This window comes from Anarrhichthys ocellatus, unplaced genomic scaffold, assembly GCF_004355925.1.
Source record: "Anarrhichthys ocellatus isolate YVR2014 unplaced genomic scaffold, GSC_Weel_1.0 scaffold24, whole genome shotgun sequence".
Classification (NCBI taxonomy): domain Eukaryota; kingdom Metazoa; phylum Chordata; class Actinopteri; order Perciformes; family Anarhichadidae; genus Anarrhichthys; species Anarrhichthys ocellatus.
The window spans coordinates 11,027,754-11,045,527 of NW_022280054.1; the positions used below are offsets into that span (position 1 = coordinate 11,027,754).

Consider the following 17,774-nt stretch of genomic DNA (forward strand, 5'->3'; position numbering starts at 1 on the left):
CTCTCTCTCTCTCTCTCTCTCTCTCTCTCTCTCTCTCTCTCTCTCTCCGGTCCAGCAGGTTCAGCTGCAGAGAGGAGCCATGAAAAATGGATGAGTGTGTTTCTCTCTCACTTCTTTCTTTTCCCATCACTCATCCCCTCTTTCTTCCTCACTGCAGTCTGATCATGCGTATAGCTTATAGCGGGCAATAAGCTTTTGTCAAAAAAATAAACTCCCTCCTTTTCTCCAAGTCACCTCTCTCTCTCTCTCTCTCTCTCTCTTTCTCTTTCTCTCTCTCTCTCTCTCTCTCTCTCTCTCTCTCTCTCTCTCTCTCTCTCTCTCTCTCTCTCTCTCTCTCTCTCTCTCTGTCTCTCTCTGTCTCTGTCTCTCTCTCTCTCTCTCTCTCTCTCTCTCTCTCTCTCTCTCTCTCTCGCTGGTCCAGCAGGTTCAGCTGCAGCGAGGAGCCATGAAAAATGGATGAGTGTGTTTCTCTCTCACTTCTTTCTTTTCCCATCACTCATCCCCTCTTTCTTCATCACTGCAGTCTGATCATGCGTAGCTGTAATATATTTATTTTGCCAGTAACGACAATGAGGCAGTTTCTTCTTCTTATTTTTTATTTTTTTATTTTTTTTAAATCTCGTCGCAGAAATCACTGCTGCCCACCAAACAAGGTTGAGCTGGCAACACAAACTAGAGAGAGGGTCAGTGAAGCTTTGACTTTTTTTTTATCTCTTTCACACCTGGGGCCCCCCACCCAATTATATCAGTTGCCAAGGCCACCTTACACTCTCCCACACCTTCTTTTTTTATTTGTGCATGAATGTATTTTTCTCAAATCCATCAAATCTCTGTCACTGTGTGTCTGAGAGAGAGAGAGAGAGAGAGAGAGAGAGAGAGAGAGAGAGAGAGATGGCTTCTACGCAGCCTGAACAGCAGAGGAGACAGAATGAAGACTGACCTTTCTCTAACCAACTCCGCGTGTGTTTGTGTGTGCATTTGAAATGAGTAGATGCACCGCTACACAACTCCGGTGAGCCCATGCAGTATAGCCTCTAACCATGTGCAAATTAGCTGGTATTTATCCGGTTTTACAGATGAGGAGTGCTGAGCAGGAATCGCCGACTGGCTGACTTTGATCATCATATTCGCATTAACCTGAATGACCTGAACTGACAGTGGAACAGTGCTCCAGCTCCGAGATGACTGATGAATACCAACCACTGAATGCAAGCTCGGAAATGACCGTGCTGACTTTGGGTAAATCTTGATCAGCTGCCTTTTGTTATTCACCTGCAGGAGCTTTCGGGTAGCTTCAGATCAGAGAAAAATAAATACAGAAACAAATTTATAATTTTCCATTTTTATATTAAATGGCCTGTTACGAATCCTAACAGGGCTTTTCCTGCACCTTACCCCCCTCTGCAATCTGCCGTTGGATACCCTTGTCTCCCGCCTCTCCTCTGAAATTGATTCAGCCCTGTATTCCTTTTGATGCTAAGAGGCCTTTGAACTGCAACCAGCATCTTTATGCTGCCCTAGGTGGCGAGTCTGCGAGCAACTCAAATATTCATAGGGCCCAGACCTCACCTAGAATACTGATGGACGCTTCTGCTCGCTCTGTGGACGCCGGCAGATGTGTGAAGCGTGGGCCAGACCTGGGCCAGGGATATTGTGTGTGAACCGTGTTATGGCACTGGCTGTAAAAATGGCTGCAGAGCTGCCAGTAGAATGGGTTATGTCATGTGATGGATACTACGGCGAGGTGCAAGGACTTCCCTTATATTTCCATGAAGGTCATCAGCGTGGGTTATCCTGCTCTCTGTCGTTACAGAGTCGACTGTAAACGTTGTGATGGGGGTCGCCCGGAGGTTTGCGTTCATGGTCATGTCACAATAGGACAATAAGGCTGTCATGCAATGATGCATGTAGTCTCCCACACGTGTCAGGCTTAGAGCCTAATGGGCTCTGAATCTGGAATTTGGCTGTTTGAAGAAGCTTAATTATTTCTGCAAAGCGTTCATCTTCGTCAGCAGCCATGACATTAGCAAATGGCCAGTGTCAGGTGGTAGCCTCGCCAAACCAAAGCCTGATGCTACGCATGGCTGTGCTCCATTATGCAGACTCTGGCTCTAGATTAAAGCCATTTTTCATAACCAAATATCATTTGGGCTGATTATAGCACAATAGGTTTCTTTTCCCCGGTGGTATTCAGTTCAATTCATCACACACTTGACAACACAGGCATTCTACAGTTGATTACTCGACAGTAGCCATTGTAAGTAATACACATGTTCTCAGCACTCTGGCAGCGGAGTGTTGAGGCCGGCGCATGTGCTTTTCCGCACTAGCAGATCCAGACTCTCAGCTCTGACATTTCCCGTTGATTGTGAATGATGAAGAACATGCTGAGCTGTCCCTGCTGTGCCACAAGAAAGACGCATTGGTGTGATCAATCTTCATGTTTAGTTTGCAATTTAGATGTTCTACTCTTTATACCTGAGCGTGTGAGTGTGTGCGTGTGTGTGTGTGTGTGTGTATGGCATCTGACTCATCTAATATTCAAGGTATGTTCCCTTTAAGGAGTTCTCCCCTGTAGTTATTTATAATTTGTCTTTTCTTCTGTGCTTTTTCCCATCTAGTGCTTCACTGAATAGGTTCAGGATTTCTTTGCAAGCAAATGAATAGTGGTTGTCAAATTTCACATTCAAGTTTTCCGAACTGGCAGTAAAGAACATTTCAATAATTGTAGCTATTTAACTGAAATTACTCTCTTTTTTAGTGTTGGAAATAGCTCCCTCAAGCCGTGGGGATGTAATTGCCTTTGTTGACCTGTCATCGCATCTGCAAAATAATTGCAGCCAGGTTGAGATGGGTGTAACCCAAGGCGAAGCCGTTCAACACCATTTGGATTTGAGCTCGGAGTGCTGTAATGGAATTGCAGAGTTCTTACTTTATTGCAGGCACCTGCTTTTGTATAATCTGTGAGTCGTGGATGGCAAAGAGTGAATTTGAATCTTGGGTGGAAACAAAACAGGCAAGCAGCGCAAAACAACATTGGGTCAAATAACTCAATGGGGTCAAGCTCCTGTCAAGCTTTCTAATTTGGTGTTCAACATATATTTTAACACAGTGTGAAGATTAACTATTCAAAATTATAGTAATATTTATGAAATTGATTTTCGAAACAATGACTTGTTTTAAAGGACAATGTTGTAAAAGGGCGGTCTGCCGTGTTTCTCGTTGATTACTGTGTTCTGGCTGCCACACTTTCCCAATCAACAGAAAATATATTTTTCCTTCTCAACGATGGGCTGGCCGGGGTTTCCTCCACCGCAGTGTGCAGCGACTGGCTGTAGTTCGGCTCAGAAAGGCTCACGGTCCCAGCCGTGTGAGCTTGACAGCGCCCCCTGGCTGTACCTCGTGGTGCTTGCTGTGCCCTCTCTCCTTGCGGGGAGCAACAGGGTTTATCATTGGGTTATAATAATGCATACATTAATAGGTTTATCACTCATTTGTATTTAAGTACTTGAGTAGCTTAAATGTAATTCGTTACATTCCATATCTGCTAGAGCACGAGTTGTTTTTATCAGAATAAACTTCTTTGATGATCTAGCCCATAGTCTGCAATCAAATAATAACGTACTACATTATGAAGACAACAAAAAATACATCAAGTACATTTATTGGAAAGCATCAGTCATGGGTCGGATAGGCTACATTTCCAAGGCACTAAATATCTCTGAGTGCTGTATTGTCAATCATGAGAAGGCTGTCAAGGAGGCTTCAGCCTGTGGGCAGAATCTGTCTGCACTGCGTGCGAATGTGTTTCCTTGAGAAAGTAAATATGTTGTTTTTCCACAGCCATACTGATGGATTTTGTTATCCTCTCAAAGGTTGACAGCACCACTCATTTCTGTGTCTGTGCTCGCGTCGGTCTGTCTGCCCCACCCACCCGCCCGGTCGTCTCACAAATGATTGGCCTCTGAGCTAGCCAACTGTTCGTGTGGGATAAAGAGGTCTTCTGTGGGACGATTCAGAGAGTGCAATATAAGCAGCGTCTAAACCTCTCACTCACTAAGCCCTCCATATCCACAGCATTAACAACTGTCCCTGAGTCTCTGACACAGTCCAGATGTTTGCTACTGTACAGTAATAATCCTGTCCATGTTCTATTACACCGTGGGTCATATTTTTGTATAACGGTTTTATTGACGATAACAACAATAAGTTAACTGCTGAGATAACAATTGCAATTTAAGTAATCAGCAGTTATGTTTCTGAAATAAGCAATCGATTACAAGAACATTTGAGCGAAATGCAAATTCTGCCGAGGGGATAAGCGCCTGTCGGCTGAGAAGAACTCAAATCTGCAGAAGCACCTGCGTAGGCACAGCAATACTGGTGGGTGGGGATTGTATTCCGACAGTGTAAATTCATCTGCGACAGTGAAATCGCTTGAAAAGTCGCTTGGTGTAAGGACGACATGAGGCGTGTTTTATCTAGTCCCGACCCCCAGGTTGGGAACACTAGTTTAGGCATTTTAACTGTCGGCTTGTTGATTTTGCTCAGTCAAAGCGACGTTGCCGTGTTCCCGGTCGTCATTACAATCGATGTTATCATATCTGATAAAGATGACGACAAAACTGCAAACATTTCAATCCAAGCTGTAATCAACAGGAAGTATCCTCTAAATGCAAGATCTTCAAAGTCCTACAGTTTAACTAGAAAAAAAACAAATGAACAGATCTAGAATGTCATCACTCAAGTTTTGAAAAGTAAAAATTATAGATATTCTCTCAAATTATTATACTTTCACAGTCAGATATAACTTGGAAGAGCCTGCCCAGGGATGAGTGTAGCCGAACGTGGAGATATTTTGCACATGTTTTATGGTACTTTTTGAAGTTTAAAAAAGTGTTTTTAATGTTTTTCCTGTAAATTATTATTTTTAACAATGTTGTTGTTTTTGTCTATTTACTTTTATTGTATCTTGTTGTTTCTCTGTGTATTTGCCGGCTGTCTGTGAAGGACTTTAAGGTGCACCAACCTGTATGAAAGGTTTGATTGAATGATTGAAGTTTCTTATGTTTTCCAAACGTTGAATCTCTTAGTTACGTGCGCGCGTGTGGTGTGTTATTTGGTCGACACAGAATGTATGTGAATGTGATGTACTTCAGCATGATGTGGATGAACACATTTCTTTCTATATATATATGTATGTGTGTGGATATACAGTATGTATGTGTGTGTGTTTGGCCTCGTAGCATCGGGAGAACCGCTGTTCGCCAGAAAGATGGCGTCAGCCAGCCAATGAATGAACCCACCAAGGCTGTCTCCCCCTTCACTGTTGCATTCCTCTTCTGAAACCATCCCGTCTTTCATGTTAACAACTGAAGGTCTCCACCATTGGTAGCAGTTTTAATTAGAGTTCATACATGTCCTCATCTCTCTGCGGTTCTTCTTCTTCTGTGTGTCAGAGCTGTGAGGAGGATTGTTGCTCCACTGGATGCTGGTGAGGCTGTTTGTTTCAAGTCAAGTCTACCAACAACAGTCCCTCATACATACTGCCAACCCCCCACACACAAACACACACACACACACACACACACACACACACACACGCCACCCCAACCACATTACTCACCAGCCATCGCTGTTCCATTTCTGGCTGCCAGCAATTTGGGTTTTTATTCACCAGTGTCACTGGTGAATAAAAACAAACCAAAATAAATCCCTACAGATCTCAAGGCTAAATAAGACAGAAAGGCTTATGCCCTGCTGTGAAATGGTGGCGGCTTGTTTTACATTGTATTTACAAGGCAGGTGTACTTCTCGGTACAATAAAACACAAACAGTTGCCGAGCTTAATCCATTGAACTCCCATGTGTTTTCCACCTGAATTAATTTGCTGCACAAAACGGCAAAGTGCAACTTTTCATCAAACGACGTGTTGTTTTATTCCTCTCTCCTCTGCTCTCGTTCTCTTCAGTATAATGAAAATCAATAGCAGCCAGTTGAACTTTGGCCGGGTTAAAAAGAGGTTGAGAGGTTTTTTTTTCTCCTAAATCACTGATTGCTTTAGCACTTGTGCAAATGCCACATCCAGTGGGTTTGAATGGGGTCTGTGGGACAAGGACTATAAAATGAAGAGCGTCGGCCAGTGGGAGGCTTGGCACAGTAATTGTTTGTGAGAGCTTCCTGTGGACACGAGTGTGCTCCATATGTCTACAAGTGGAGGTTGTGGGTGTGTGTGCTGAATGTCTGCTATTGTATTTTTTTTTTTACCAGAACTGCAATCACCTTTCTGAAAAGCTGAAGTGGTGCTTCACGTGTATCTCCTTGATCAGCCTCCAGGGAGGTGATAACTCTCCTCCTGCCCTCCATCTCCCTCAGATTGCAAAGCAGCTATCAGCATGTCAGACAGGTCCGAAGCATATCCGACCGAGCCTCAGTGATTGTGTTGATGTGTGTGAGAGAGAGACGTCTAATGTGCGTGATCGGCCACGCGTTCCTCAGATGTGCTGGAGGTTAAAACGTGTCCAAAGCACCTTTCCCTTTCATGTACTTCGCTGACTTCCAGGTCTTTCCGTTCTCACGGTTCACAGCCGGGGCTTCATGGTCATGCACTGCAGCTCTTCAGTTTCAATCCAAATTGGGGGGCGTAAAAAATAGTGTTCTGGATCAGTGAAACACAAGATTTTGGTTTACAGATTCAGTGCGGTATGATGTCTTGTGAAGAGGTGACTATGTGCTCAATGCGGTGTGTTTCTCCAGTCTGAAATCCAGTACATCATATTCATCACATACATACTGTATACTAAGTCACATCTGTGTTACGCAATGTTCATTCTTCATTTTGGGTTCATTGCTTGTACATTCGGTTTCATCATCTTTGATTAATTAGTCTTAGAATGAGTCTGTTGCATCAGCGATGTGTTTGGTGAGTTCAAACACAGTTTAGTTAGAATGTAGTGTGGGGTTTAAGATACAAGTTAAGCCAAACTTACTGTCTGTTACAAGTTTTGCACATGTGCCGAACGCAATCTCGAGGTTGAGAGTAAACGTAACCACTACGCGTCCGTCCGGGAGTATGACTGGAGGCATTAGTAAGAACCGGTTGCACCACATAAAAGTCTGTTTACAGGTCTTCCACTGGTGGAGTACTACTGGACGTGTGACGGAAGTTGTTTAAAGCCTTTTGTGTCTGACGACGGCGCTGAAGTCTGATGAACTGACTCAAGTGATGTCACTTGGTTGTGTGTCAGAGTTAGAAGAGTGAGAAAGAAAGACGTGAGCTTATCGGACTTCTGCAACCTGCTCCTCATCTCTGCTGGAGGCTAGCAGCTAGAGGCTACAATAGCTACATTAAATGACGGCCGTTGAGTTGCATTGTTTTCAATTGCATTCAATTGGGAAGGAAACACGCTGGTGCTACTGGGTTGCTTGTAACAGAAACCTAGAACTGGTTTGTGCTGACTTTAGCAGAATATTTTTGCCATGAGGCTATTGTTGTTATGACTTATGACTTTGTTTGTATACAAGATAAGATAATCCTTTATTAGTCCCACAGCGGGGAAAATTTGCAATATGACACAGCCGTCCTCACCATTCTGGAAGGGGGAGAGACATTTTTGGTTTGCAGGCTCTCTCTCTTTCCTTCTTTCCTTCCAGGATGAGGTGGTTCAGTTGTGTGTGTGTGTGTGTGTTAAGCAGAGGTCTAAAGAGAGTTCCAATAGGGATTCTCTCTTCCTCTCATCTCCTTGCCCACTTGCCTTCGATTTTTAGAGTGACATGAGAAAGACAGAGAGAGGCCAAATGGAATGGACTGCCAGGAGGAATCACGAACACACTCTTTGGAGCAGCGGGGACTAAGTGTCATGGAGTGTGTGTGTGTGCGTGTTTTTTGTGTGTGTGTGTGTGGGGGGGGGGGGGGTTGTACAGGAGTTTAAGACGAAAACAACGACTGACCAGATGAAAGCGAGCATTTGATTGGCTGTATTTGAGTGATGAAAGGCTGTGGAGAAGAAATTGAAAGTAAAGGGGAAAAAAAGTAAAGATTAATAGATGAAGAGAAAAGACAGATAGCGGCTGTGGAGAAATTGAAAGTAAAGAAAATAATAAAAGTAAAGATCAATAGAAAAAGAATGGGAGGAAAAAAGACAAAGTCGACTAAATGTATATAAGAACAGACATGAGGACAAATTGTTGCCAAGGTCAGACTGCTGTAGGTGTAGGCGGTGCTTCACACACACACACACACACACATGCAGCCACGCGCACCATAAACCAGATTAATGTGCATATAGTGCACCTCATGTTCCATAAGACGGTGGCCTTCACTTCAGAATTCCAGCCATTCTAAAAGGATTACAGCGCGGAAGCTTTTATTTGCTCAATGTGTTTTCAACCCCCTGTTTCACAGCTGGCCCGAGGGCCGCATAAAGTGGCCAGAACACAATTCTTGGCTCTCATGCTGGCTCCTTGTCCGCCGACACACACATAGCTTGCACTTTAGGCCATCGGAGTATAAGAGACTCTTACTGCGCGGTAAAAGTGGTTTAAATCAGCAGGAGTGTTTAACTGTGGCCATTTCTTATTCAGGATTTTGTATATTTTAAGTTCCCTCTCTGTACATTTACATTAATGTCCCTAAAAACTAAAGAATAGAAATAGTGAAGGTGTTTGTTGTATACCTTCCTGCAACATCCCTTCTCTTTCAAGTCCACGCTTGTTAAATATCAAATGTCAGGCCGCTCTCGTACATTCTCGTGGTTGATCAGATCACCGCAGTGAATCACAAGATAAAAATGTATCTAAATAATCACAAACACCTTCTTGGATTAGCCTCCAGACTGACGAATGAGCAACCCTCATGCACCATTTTGTCTCTCTTTTTTTGGTCTCTTCAACCTCTGACGGTGCTCGCAGACTAAATCGCACTTCGTGCTGTGCTGTGTGCGACTGTGTGTGACAATAAAAGTTGATTTACATTTACAAAGCTGTGGTTGGCAGCATCAATACGGGGATGTCAAACCGAAAGCTCCCCTGGCAACAGTTTTGAATGAAAGTGATGTTGATTAGAAGAACGTGTCAGTCACCAGTGATTGCATCGGGCAAAGTAACCCATCAGAAAAAAGCAATTATGACATCAGACTATGATGGCAATTCAGCAATGAAACACCTCTAATCGTACCCGATTAGTACGTCATATCTAATCACGTAACATTGGAAATACTATTAAGTATGGTGAGTTGTCAAGGTCCTGAAAAGAGTTACGATATACTGCACACAATAGTTCTAAAGATGTGGAGTTTGAGGTAAATGTACCTTGATAATGGATGCATCTCTTGACAGGCTTCCGGTGTGCGTGCTCGTGTGAAAGGCAGGAAGCTCTAAATGCCATATCTCAAATTGCGCATTCAATAATGGACCAGGATAATGGGCCTCAAATGATGCACCGCGGGAACATTTGTGGCTGTCAAGCCATTTGACAAAGAGGGGTCATGATAGCTGGGGGTGATGGCACCAAAAGTGCATTTTCAGCTCCTATACATCCACTCTTGGTCATCTGGATGGATGCTTTTAGCTTTGCTGTGTACCTTTATGCATAACACATCTCTCTCTCTGTGTTAGTTTTTCTCGCTCTTCCTCAGGGGCACTGGGAGGGTAGCGGAGCAGCAGTGTGCAGTCAGCCTCCCCCCCCCCCCCCCCCCCCCCCCCCCCCCTATCTCTGCAGGTTAATAAGTCCCCATCTGAATGTGGAGCAGCACATACAGTAACATCGCTGCACGGTCGCTTACGGCACAGAAGCAAACTCTGACAATTTGTACGCCGCTTTTTTTTTTTTTCTCATTCTCTTCCTTTTTCTTGGTTTTCTTGCCCCGGGGGGGGGGGGGGTTGGATGGGAACCAAGCTCATGATAAAAGCCTGACCTTTGCCTGCGCTCTATCATTTCGCTGCAGGGACAATGTTGAGGGGGGAAAGAGAAATGTCAAAACAAAAAAAAACTGCCATTGTTCACTGAGGTGCAAATAAAGCTGGACTTTGATACGTGCGGCAGCGCTTGCCTCCTCTTCAGTGTCTTCTTCCCCATTTGTGTAGTGTAGAACTATAAACACACCTTTATGATCTTTTTTTGTTCGTCTACAAACCTTTGAGCTCGGCTGCTTGTGTGCTTTTGTATATCGCGGTCTGAGCGCTCACTGTTTCTTTTATTTTTATTCCCCCATCGGCAGGTGTCGGACGCTGTGGGGTCCCGCTGCAACACTGCTCTGCTCTCCAGCCAACCACTGAGCCTCCGCTACCACACACACACACACACACACGCACACATACACACAATAGGCACTGGGACCATGGCATGCCGTAGGCCACAAAAGTAGAACACACACAGACACGCACAGGCTTACATGTATGTACACTACGCATGTACACACACCTGGGGCAATGCAGGGCAGCCTCTGAATTGTTAGGTTATTCCCCTCTCAACAAACCTCCAAAAAAGTGTGTGATCTCGTGTTATCTCACCCTGCCCAGGGCTACAGATGGCTCATAATCTCAAGAAACGAAATCCAAATATATAGCCACGAAAAAAAGAAAAGGCCAAACAGGCAAATTGTTTTCCGGCCAAGTCATGTTTTCCAATTTAATCCAAGAGGACATGAAGAGTTTGTGTTTTTTAGATGGCATGTGAAGTTTAGTGTCCACACGCGTGTCCTCCAGACTTCTGTTCTGAGATGAGACGACAGCAGAAGGAGCTCTGTAAAGAGCATAGCGGAGGTTAGGGGGGGGTCACAGTCTGAGAGGGGCTGTCTGGGGTCACCTCGGTGTGACCCAGGTGTTTTGGCAGGAACACTGTTTCCTTCGCTGTATGTTCCGACTGCATAATGAACTCACTTGTATTCCGCCCGAGCACAGAAAAGCCCTCCTCATATTTATGTGTTGAGCTTGGCAGCTGTTGTGGTTTGATCCTCGCTTTGGTTCCCTTGTTGTATTTAACATTGCAAACACTGGTGTGATGGAAGAAGTAAGCTGGGATTCACTCCTCATCTGTTTTCAACACCCTGCTTTAGTCAAACAGGTTATTTTCAAATTTGATAAACATCTTTTATTATCTGTTCATTTCAGACTCTTTGGGTGTCTCTCCTTTCATTCAGTACATTAAGGTCATGACTCTTTAAAATCCCTGGTCGTGTTGTGTCATTTGAAGGAGAAAGAAGGTATGTTTGTGGAGCCAACTGTCCTTTGTAGAGTTGCATTACAGGAACTAATGTTTTTGGGGCTTGACCCACACTAGACCACACAGCTCACAGCACTGCAAGTACAATACTAAATCACTGGAATACACCTTTAATATCCCAAAACCTCAGCGAATACATTTGTATAAATTTTATTTGTCCGTTTTGTAAACTTACAGTCTACACGTGTTATCCTTTAGTCTACTGATCTCAAGTCTAAATCAATGTTCAGGAACTTGAGGACTCACCGTATCTGGACGAGAAATCTACTTAGGAGCTTTTATATTTAATAAAGTCCTCTCCCGGCAGACGGTTCCTGTCAGCCTGCTCTGTGAAGCGCGAAGCCGGTGCACTGAGTGCAAAGAAGATTAAAGTTCTCAAATATCTCCAAGGTTCAAAGCAGACACGGATCACTGCAACGATGGAGTGGTTGACGGAAAAGAAAAACCGAGGCCCCGAGACAGCCCCCCCACCTCGACGTCAGTGGGGATGCCTCTCAGTAATTCGCAGTGACCCGTTGATGGGCGTCTCTGAGCCTCTCTCTGAGCCCGGCGTGAGCTCCCAGCTTGCTGTGTAATTGCCTGTTGGTGGCCGTAATGGCTAACCGTCTCTGCTACGTTTACTTTTCATTACGCTGATGTATTCATCGCAGCCCCTACTGTTGACCTTATCAATCAGAGTTTAATTTCCTACAGAGTTATTTTTAATTACAACTGTTTCTCTTCCTCCCCTGCTCCCCCCCCCGAGGCCCGTTCAGATTGCAGTACCCGCCCGTCAGGAGGTGCCACAGTTACAGTCGCCCCGGTCAGAGATTAATCAGCCGTTACAGCGCCTCTGCCATGCTCGGAGCCTCAACTCAAATCCGCGACTCTCTGCTTAATTGGCAGTGAAATGGCGGAGGGAGATAGCCGCGCTGACCGGTAGCCAGCGGTAAAGGGCAGCCCAGGCTTCACAGCTCGCCTTTCGGCTGTCACACAACCTGATTACATTGGCCCGTACAGGTTTGATAACTGTATCCCTCAACCCCTGTGATTAAATTGATTGTGGGGAACAAAAATAATTGTGTCATCGTTGAAACACATGTGATACAATTTGTTAATTTAGTTGCTACATTTCTGCCGCAAGCTGAAAGCAGAAAAAGGTGGAACCCGTTGCTTTTCATTAAAAGAAAATAAACGCTGAAATATGGTTACGTGCTTTCCAAGAGATATTATACGAAGTAAAATGATTTTGTCAAGTCTGCCTTGAAGCCAGTTAACAGAACCCCCCCCCCCCCCCTTTGTGTGACACAGTGGACGAAAAGGTCATGGTATTTGAATCCCAGCTCTACTTTGAATAAGCAAACACAACAATTTCAGGTGAGCAGTTTGCTCTGCTTGTTAACACATGAAATAGAAAAGGGTGCGTTTGATTCTTGTTCCTGGGGATGAAGGCCTTTGCATCCCATCTCGTCATGTTCAGCTAAACAGCCACGAGGTTTCATAAGACGCCGGCAAATCGACCTCTCTCCATTCACAAACAGAGGTTATTGCTCGCAATTTACCAAGTGCTTTTAGTAGCCATTGAAGGTGTTTGCTTTTGAAAATTGGGGTCACTTAGAGAGCAGCTCTGTCTTTTTCTGGTGTTTGCTGATTTTTTTATTTTTTTTAAGCACCCATCCTATTAGAGGCTGTCTGAAGCCTGAAGGCTGAGTCGTATAGTTGAGCACCGCACAGTTTGATCAAAATGCCAAATGGGATACATTTTCTCATTGCCGTGCATTCGTTGGCACACATAAGCTTTGCAAAGAGAGCAACTCTGAGAAGCGCTTCCCTCTGACTTCACCTGCGGAGTGAGGTGACGCGGACACATTTGGCCGTGTGGGGTGTCATGTTCCCTTTGTATTGATCAGGGGATTAACCGTGTTTAGTTGTGATTCAAGGTGCCAGGAGTATGTAGCTAATCACTTAGTGTCGAGGCATTAGAGCTTGCAGCCGAGGGTTCGATCGTGGTAAGCGGCTGCAATGTTTCCCCCGGGAATCTCTGGAACTGATGGTCTGGCTGCTTCATTTCTCCAACCCCCCACCCGCCTCCCCTCCACCCCTCTCCAGCCTCTGACAGCCCGCATTATTAGCAAAAAGAGAGGCTCTTATCCATCCATTTTTCGTGTTAATGGCCCGTGTCTCAAGCTGTCAATACATGGACCCCATTACATGAAGACGGCGTCGTATTTCTCACCAGTCAGATCGGATGTGCTGCAGATGTGGGTCGGGGGGTTGGACACGTGGGTGGCGCCCCATCAAGACACTGCTGCGATTACCGGAGGTGGACGCTCCTTTAATGCCCTCATCACTCCTGGTGAAAAACCATTCCATCCCACACACACACACAGAGAGAAAGCGGCAAGGCTTTGAGACATCATTAACCCGCAGTGGAAAGATGCACTTCATGTCGTGTTCTGGTGATATCACAAAGGTCACCAGCATGGAGATGTCATCAGACTAGATTGTGATGTTCTGTTGTCTGCCACTTGCGTTATGCGTGTAGGGATGATGCACCGATACCGATATCTGGTATCTGATCGATACCCAGTGTCTGCAGAGGCCCATGGTATCGGTATCGGGACTGAAGAAGTCAGATTGGTGGATCCCTAATAATCATATAAACTAATATCTCGGGCTTTGGACTGACAAAACAAGACATTTAAAGGCATCCACTTGGATTTTGACGAACTGGGATGGATATTTTTTATAGACCAAACGTTTGATGGAGTGAATAATCAGCAGATTAATTCAGTATATTTATATCTTGTATTTATTTGTAACATTTTGTTTTGCAAAGTAAGGAAAGCAATGTTTAAGTCAAGGCCAATGTTGCCTTATACAGACAATGATCACTTCCACACAGTGAAGCATACAGCTTATTCATTAAACACCGGTATCTGATCGGTACTCGATATCTGCCGATACCCAAAGCCCCAAAAAAAACAGCCTCTGATCACATCGTGCTCTCACAATAGAACATTTAGGCATTTGTGATAACAGAACATTTAGGTCAGCCTGACACTAAGTAGTCACGGCGAGCGGCACAAACGGCCACATCAGGGATTTAAAGGGCAACAGGCCTCCTAATCCGTGAGAGGACCGAACACGAAGTTGAGCCTCTTTTTGATCTCCAGACTCCTCATTAGCTGTCACGCATTGTGCTCAAACAGTGTTATAGCCTGTTTTACACATTACTTGGGGTTATGCACTTGTTCCAAGTTGGAGGAGGATATTAGCTTTTTTTTTCATCTGCTTTCAAATGTCTTTCTATTTTTCTCTTATGATAAAAGTCTTCTTCTCCTGCTGAAGCAGTAATTGATTTTGCAGACACGGAGAGCCAGATCTGACATTAATACCATTGTGTGCTAATTAGTCTGCACCTGCATCACATTCCACAAAAAAAACAGGTTGGTCTGTCTTTGCGGCAGCGTTGGCAGCGACAGGGATGACCCATAAAAATCATGTTTCTCTATGACATTCCTGCACAGCGTCGTCAGCAAGCTATCAATTCCCCAAATGACACGGTTTGGCATTTAAAGTTGAAATCCGGCATCATTTTACCCGTCACCGTTGTAGCACGCTCATGCATATTTATCACGTTCTAATAGACTATTGTGCTCCCATCTCTCTGCCCCTGTAAATGATCTCCTCTGGCTGTATTTGGGCCGTTAGTCATGCTTTCTGGCCTGACACCCGTGAATATGTATCCCTGTAGCGTTATCGTGTTGTTCCCATGGTCTCATTAGCTTTTTGAGGGAACCCACAGTCCTCAAAAAAGTAATTGCACAACTTGAGCTAAAATAAATCAAGTTTGGTTCTTTATCATGTACATTTACAAGCATTCTGGTATTCTGTTATACTTACAAAAGTTCATTTTTATGCAGTAAAAATAACATAGATGGGAGACAAAGACATGACGGTGTCTTTTATTCTCTTAGTTAACTAAGAGAATAAAAGGATCTCTTGGTTATCCATTACTTTACTATTTTGACTTTTCCTGAATGCTTGCTAACTAGTTCTCATGTGCTCTCGGTAGCAAAACATTGAATCTGTTTTTAAGTGCCGTGAAAACAGATAATTACATAAAGACTGTATGAACATTGTAGAGTATGTGGTAACATTTGTCGGTCTTGTTTGTAGAGTACACGTTTTAGCATCTGATGTGGAGTTTTTATTTTCTTTCACTGAATGGAGAGTATTAGTTGCATATGCACTTCATTCCTTATTCAACATAATGTTTTTTGTTCTTTTGCCTTGCTTTGTGTCATGTTCAGCCCACAAACTTAAACTTGAGCTCTAAAGCACACAAAGTGTAATTTGTGGCTTTGTTCTGGCCCAGCTTGAAAGCACTAAGGAGTCGTTTCCTCTGCCCCCTTTTTTTCTTTTTTTTCTGACCGAAAGAAGGTAAACAAATGGCAAGTGGGTCGGCACGGTGCCGCACAGGCCAGGGGGCAGTTACTCAATTATAGCCCTTAATCAGGCCCTCAGCACATGAACTTTGTTTTGACTCAGCCTTGGATACAGTTTTCTGCTGGCAGCGCAGTGGTGGTCATTGATCAAGCATGGCGCGTTGCTTTAAGACCTGCAGGGAATGTCTGAAGGAAGAAAAGAACAAAAGAGAGAAAATAGGTTTTGGGGGGAGATTAGCAAAATGAGAATGTCTTGTAGAAACCTAGGCTGGAGGAGCCAAGAAGAAGAACAAGTGTGTATTCTTGCTAGAGTACACTGCCTGTGTGTGCATGTCCAAGTTCAATTGTTTATTTCTGAGGTGAAATGAAACTGTAGATGTACATCTCACCATGATAGACTTGATAGATCCGATGCATCTGGTAGCAGAAGTGTTTCACTGACGCCTCACACTCTGACTTCTGTCCCCACAGTGAATAAGCACAAGCCATGGATTGAGACGTCGTACCATGGGGTGATCACTGAGAACACTGACGTCGTTCTACTAGATCCTCCTCTGGTGGCCCTGGACAAAGACGCCCCCATCCCTTACGCAGGTATGGCTCATTTCAACCCTAATGGCTGTGAACTGGAGGGTGAGCATAGCAGCCGGGGTGGAGGCGGGCTATCTCAGACCTAATGGAGGCAGCCAATGATGACTCAGGTGTTAATCCGCACAGGGAAGCATAGCTGCAGGATATAGTTACACTAAGGATATAAATCATACAAAGCTGTCATGTGATATCGCTGTGAAGGGGCTTAAATTGGCTTCATGTACTATAACTGCAGCATCACAGCTTTTTCTTTTTTCTTAGTGTTAACCCTGCATGCATTTAATCCAATAATTCCCAGTGAGCACACATCACATACAGGACTCATATTTCATATTTATTTAGAGTGGAGAGTGGCCTAAATAAGCCCCATGGTGGCTGAAGACACTGCAGAAAAAAAAGAAAGAGTCAGACCGGATTAGATTCTTCCCACTTTGTGACCATTCCAGCTCTTCTAAAGGGTGCCAGCTCTTGTGGGAGGACGTTTGCTGCAGGCAGTCGGCGAGCTCAGGCTGCCCGCCAGGGCGCTAATGTGGCCAAGGCCCTAGCATGGGGCTGCAGCGTGGGGCTGGAGCCCACTCACCAAGGCCCTCGAGCTGGGCTGGATGGATGGATGAAGTGAGAGAGTGTGTGTGTGTGCAAACGTGCATGTGTGTAAAACAATTTCCCATTGTTTGCTACTGTGTGTGTGTGTGTGTGTGTGTGTGTGTGTGTGTGTGTGCGCTGTGGCATGGCCTGAGGGGGCTCACTGTAATGGCCACCCTACAGGGAGAAAGAGAGAAAATGATTAGACAGTAAGGAGGGCAGCTGGCTGACCAGCATATGTCCTCTGGCTCTCGATAGACTGACAGCCATACAACGACAACACACACACACACACACACAACGGGCAGAGCGCATGGGCATTGGATTTCATAAGCGACGGTACCGAGAGAGATTTTCTCAGTGAATTATTAATAAGCATGCAAGAACATTAACATCACCGATCCGTCTTACAGACGTCTACTTCTCTTCCTCTTGATGTTTCTATCAGATCTCATTTCTCTCTCGTTTCCTCTCATCGCCACTTCCCACATGTTCTTTTTTATTTTGTATCTCACCTCCTCCTCCCGCGCACCTTCGAGCTATGCCCAACAACCCCCCCACGCACACACACAAACACACACGCACTGCAGCAGTCACCCTCTTTTCTCCTCCTCTCAGCAGTGGTGTCGGACCAGTCGTTAGTTTGACCAGCTAGGTTTTTAAATACAATAAGAGACAGAAATGTCTGACTGACTGCAGTCATGCTGCTGGGCTGGTGATGGCAGGAACTACACGGAAGAGATTACGTGTTCAAATGTGTTTTTTAAAATGAATATTCCATCTTCGCCTTCCTAAAAGCACCTCACGACTCTGTTTGATTCAATGGGAAAACACCAACAAACTAGCACACACCCACAGTAATTCCCCGCTAGTCTTTTACATCACTCCAAAACCTGATCGGTAATCCTCCCGGCCCGCCGAGCAGGGTACAACAGTCACCACACTCACTG

At 44.7% G+C, this 17,774-nt stretch overlaps 1 protein-coding gene across 1 annotated transcript in view; it reads left to right on the forward strand.

Moving 5' to 3' along the window:
* Positions 1–17,774, forward strand: part of LOC116390681 (calsyntenin-2) — a 210,351-nt gene that overhangs the window by 61,593 nt on the left and 130,984 nt on the right. The window contains exon 2 of the mRNA XM_031860600.1: positions 16,123–16,245. Coding sequence (XP_031716460.1) covers positions 16,123–16,245 — 123 coding nt within the window. The remainder of the gene's footprint in view (positions 1–16,122; positions 16,246–17,774) is intronic.